The sequence below is a fragment of the Meriones unguiculatus genome, chromosome 19 (genome assembly GCF_030254825.1).
Source record: "Meriones unguiculatus strain TT.TT164.6M chromosome 19, Bangor_MerUng_6.1, whole genome shotgun sequence".
In the NCBI taxonomy this organism is placed as follows: domain Eukaryota; kingdom Metazoa; phylum Chordata; class Mammalia; order Rodentia; family Muridae; genus Meriones; species Meriones unguiculatus.
The window spans coordinates 6,566,077-6,570,558 of NC_083366.1; the positions used below are offsets into that span (position 1 = coordinate 6,566,077).

At 52.3% G+C, this 4,482-nt stretch overlaps 1 protein-coding gene across 1 annotated transcript; it reads right to left on the bottom strand.

The window, feature by feature from the left end:
• Positions 1–1,499: 1,499 nt before the first annotated feature.
• Otud1 (OTU deubiquitinase 1) lies at positions 1,500–4,134 on the bottom strand. The gene has a single exon (XM_021659831.2). The coding sequence runs from the start codon at positions 3,999–4,001 to the stop codon at positions 2,646–2,648; it is 1,356 nt and encodes a 451-aa protein (XP_021515506.1). The 5' UTR covers positions 4,002–4,134; the 3' UTR covers positions 1,500–2,645.
• Positions 4,135–4,482: the final 348 nt, after the last annotated feature.

The window sequence follows — 4,482 nt, forward strand, 5'->3', positions numbered from 1 at the left end:
TAAGCAAGGCAGGACAAATGGAGGGACATAAGCAAACTTTTCAAACAACTAAAAACCTCTCAAAAGCAATACCATTTTTATACACAAATACTCTAAGAATTTTTTATGCATGTAAGAAAGGTTGCTACTGACATCCCACAGGAAAAAAAAAAAATCACTCTACCTCCCAAAGATGTAGAAGTAGATGCACTTGAATTAACAATGTGCATTGGCTGAAGCTAAAAATTGTCCTTGTGTATAAATACTGCACTATCTCTCTCAATACCATGTCATCTGAAACTGTGTCAAAATCGTCACACTTTCCAGTGGAAACTGACTGCCAGGGATCCTGATTTGAAAACACAAGTAACCTATTTAGGTCAGTAAAAGGCTTAAAGAATGCCTTGAAGAACATCATTCTGCTTTCTGGTGTAGGTTCTCAGCATCTCCCCAAGATCACAAAATAAATGAAGCAGTGGATAGCCACATAATTCTAATAGCATGTTCCTGACCAAATTATGTAACCAGTGGTGACACAGAACAAAACTTTACCTAAAGCTCTAGAGATCCACAATTAACATTTAAATTTCCAATTTTGTCTTTCCTTGGTAACCAATGTAATCCTTCCAAGCATGTGGTTAACATAGTCAGGTGTCTGCAACTGTAGTACCTAAGCAATCCATTGAAAAGTAACAAATCCAAACAGCCTACTGTCATTCTGCAACATACCTCACATCCAACACTACACATGCAGGCAGGTTTAGCTTTTAGTCTATTTGTGTCGCTTTAACCAAACACTCAAAACTGGGTGATGAATAAAAGAAATTTCTTACCTTTCTAGAGACTGAGAAGTCCAAGAAACTGTAATGTTTCTTATCTGGTAGGTCAGTCCCTTACAGATAGTGGCCTCTAGGCATCCATGAGCTGCAGAGGTCCAAAAAAGGCCTAAAGCTAAATTTTCCAGCCATTTCACGAGGCCAAAGCCCTCACGACTTAATCTCTTTCCAAATGCCCCACCTAGTGAGAATTAAGTTTCAACTCATGATTTTTGAAAGGGGCACATTTATACCATAAAATGCAGTGTACAATTAAGTCTGGTTAGCACATTTCAAAGCAGATTCCCACTGCTAAGAACCACCAGATTAGGTAAATTCAGGGCACTGTTTCAGCAACTCTTTAATACAGGAAAGGCTATGCCAAAAGAGTGGATCACAAAGTATGGTATTTAATTACAGTTGGGCTGGCGAATTATACTTCCCTGTTTATTAGCCAATAGGTACAGCTATAATTTGACAGGAATTATAATTAGAAATAACAAGAGCTATTTCTTGAGTCACCATACCCTTAAATCATATTTCATTGAGAGTTACCCTTTGAAATGACTACTTTCCCATTCATGTGAGAATTTGGGAAACCTCTCAGGATTCTGGGGCTTTTTTTTAAGTGAAAAGAAATTGTGTACATTTAAAAGGCTCTTAGAGACTTGGCTACTTAAAAACCACTCTACCCATAAAAAGATGTAAAAGTATACATTTTATTCATTCATTCAATCAGCTGAGAACTGCTATATTGTACAAATACATCATTGTACAAAAAAATCACAAAATGTTACAAAATAAAAAAGTACAAACTGCATTACTTAATAAATACAATAAAAGTAGTTAAAGTGGCAACATAAGTTTGTTTGTTTTTTTGGGGGGGTTGGAAACACTGTTTGACCCAGCAAACCATACAAGCTGTTTACATTTTTACATAATACAAAGCAGATTCTGTTTTTCCTTTTGGAAGAAGTTTAAAAGAACAGAGTATAAGACAGTAGCCTCCTGCTGGAAGTAATGGCCTCTGGCAGGCCCAGCTTCTTAACGCTCATTTTGAAAACTTAGTTGAAACCAAGAAGCTGTAACACAGGAGAACTTCTCACAAAATTTCATGAATGCTTTTCCTAAGTTGCTGAATAAAAAGAAAACAATCGAGAGCACCAGGCACTTTACTCTAAACATCAGAGTACAAAATCATCATTCTGCCACCAGCGAACAGCAGACTTCTATTCAAGTAAGGCCTGGTACTGTCATTTTTTAAAAAACGCAAACTGTCTTCAAAGCGGACCATTTCTTAAATAAAATAACGTTTCCCCAAAACAACAAATCGTCTTGTTTCATCAAGATGGAATGGGCTAATCATCTGGTAACATAATGTGTCAATATCCATTTGAAATAATAATTAAGAATTGTTAACCATTTCAACAACGTAAACTAACTACTAAATCACAAACTGAAATAAACTTCATAGAAAGAACTTCTCTGGATTATGCTTAAAAAGCCGTTTCTCGCAATTGGAACACGTCATAGATGAAAGTACACCCATTTTTAAAAATGTGCAAAAATACATTTTTATAGAAAATAGACTACCAGGAATGAACAAATTCATACCGTGAGACATCAGCTTGCAAATTAAGTAGCGCTCACTTTATACAGCAAATTATAGTAGGCTCGCCCAAAGCTATCAGGAAACATCATTCAGGTGCCCAGCAACCTGCGGCTCTGAGAGAACATTCCAAAACTGATTAAGGCATTACACCTGAAGCCAATCTACTAGTTAGTTGAAAAGTGCCATTACCCTAATTAGAGTTCTTCGCCATTTCCCGGCTTGTCAGGTCCTCAGACTTTTCAAGAGCATGCATTTTGTTCAATATACATTTTGGACAGGGATATGGCCATGGATTTGGCGAGTTCTTCATCGCGTTTTCTCTGCATTTGGGTTTGCTTGCACCAATTGTCATACTCTGGGTTGGGATAGGAGTGATCAAAAACAGCATCATAGTGTCCATTGCTGAGCCAGCTGAGCCAAATACTGGGCCTGAACGAATCCTCCGGGCCCAGATAGTGGCTCATGGTAGACACGGTGGGGCTCTCCAGCCTCCCTCCGGTAGTTAACTGTATGTTCACATGCAGCATCTGCCCCATGGCCAGCAATTCGGGGTACCCGGCCCACGCCCCGTCTTGGGCGGCAGCGATAATAAACTCCCCCACGTCGCCCTCAATGAGGGGGCTGAAGTGGTCGAGGTGGTCCGCGATGTAGTGCACCGTCTGCTCCCGCAGCTCGCGGTGCAGGCTCTGGTCGCCGTACACGGCCTTGCTGACGGCGCGGTAGAGGCAGTTGCCGTCCGGGATGATGTGGAACCGGTACTTGCTCCTCTGCCTCAGGTACTTGTCCTGCCTCTCCACCTCGGCCAGGTACAGGGCGAGCTTCTCGTCTCTCGGGTCTGCCCGGGGCGCGCCCACCGCCTCGCCCGCGCCGTCCGGGGCCGGCTCGACGCTGCTGCTGCGAGCGGCGGCGGGGCCCGGCTGAGCCTCAGCCTCGGGGTCGCGCCGTCGGGGCGCGTCGGTTCCGGGGGCGTCGCTGCGGCCGGCCGCCCGCTCCCAACCCCGGGGGCTGCGCTCCGCCCGGCGCTCCTCGCTCCACGGCCCGGGGCCCGGCTCGGCGCCGAGCGGGGCGGCCGCGGGGGCCCGGGGCTGGGCGGCCGCCAGGGCCTGGCGGTGCTCGCTCAGTCGGAAGTTCCTGTCGGGCGCGTCGCGGGCGGCGTTCGCGGCCGCGGGCTCGTCGGGCCGCAGCAGCTCCTCCAGCAGCCAGGCGGAGGCCGCCCGGCGCGGCGGCGCGGGGGTCGCGGGCGGCGGCAGCAGGAGGCGCTCGGCGCCCAGGGAGCGCACGGCGATGTGCGCGGTGGACGTGAAGTGCGGCGGCAGCGGCGGCTTGCTGCGCGCGCCGGGCGGGGCGGCGGGCGCGGACCGCTCGAAGCAGGCGGAGAAGGCGGGCATGGCGGCGGCGGCTTCGCGGGGCTCGGCGAGCGCGGCGGGCGGGCGCTCGGCGGCGGCGGGCTCCGGGGCGGCGGCGGCGGCGGCGGCGGGGCCGGCCGGCTGCAGGGAGACCTTGAAGGCGGCGGCGGCAGCGGCGGGTGGCGCGGCGGCCGTGGGGCCCGGCGTGCCCGCGGGGTAGTGGGTGCACACGCTGCTGTAGAGCTGCATGGCCGCGGCCGCCCGCCGCCCCTTATAGCGGCGAGCCGGCCCGGAGACACACCCTCGGGCGCGGTGCCCCGGCGCCCGGGAAGGGCGCTGAGCTCAGCGCCGCGGGCCGCCGCGTCAGGAGCCGCGAATAGCGCCCGGGCGGCCGCCCAATTCCTGCTGCGCCACGGCGCGCGGGCGGCCCGAGGGCGGCGGAGGGCGCGCGCTCGGCCGGGCCCTCGGGGCGGGACGCCGGCCGGGCCCCGCGCCGGCCGCTGGGGACGGTTGAAAGAGCGGCCCGCGCTGCCAGCGCCGCCCGCCCGCGAGCCGGAGAGCAGCGCGCTTGGCGGGAGGCGGGGCCGCGCTTGTTTACCTCAGGCCGCGCGGCCGCGTCACGTGCTCCCGCTGGAATGCGCGCCCCATTCAAGCGGGGCCGCCCCGCCCCTCGGCGGCGGCTCCGGGGCGTGGCCGAGGCGGGCGAGGCGGGGGCTGGGCCGCGGACATG

What these genes read in the sequence shown, in the direction of transcription:
- Otud1 (XM_021659831.2), bottom strand. Translation starts at nt 4,001, where the DNA reads ATGCAGCTCTACAGCAGCGTGTGCACCCACTACCCCGCGGGCACGCCG.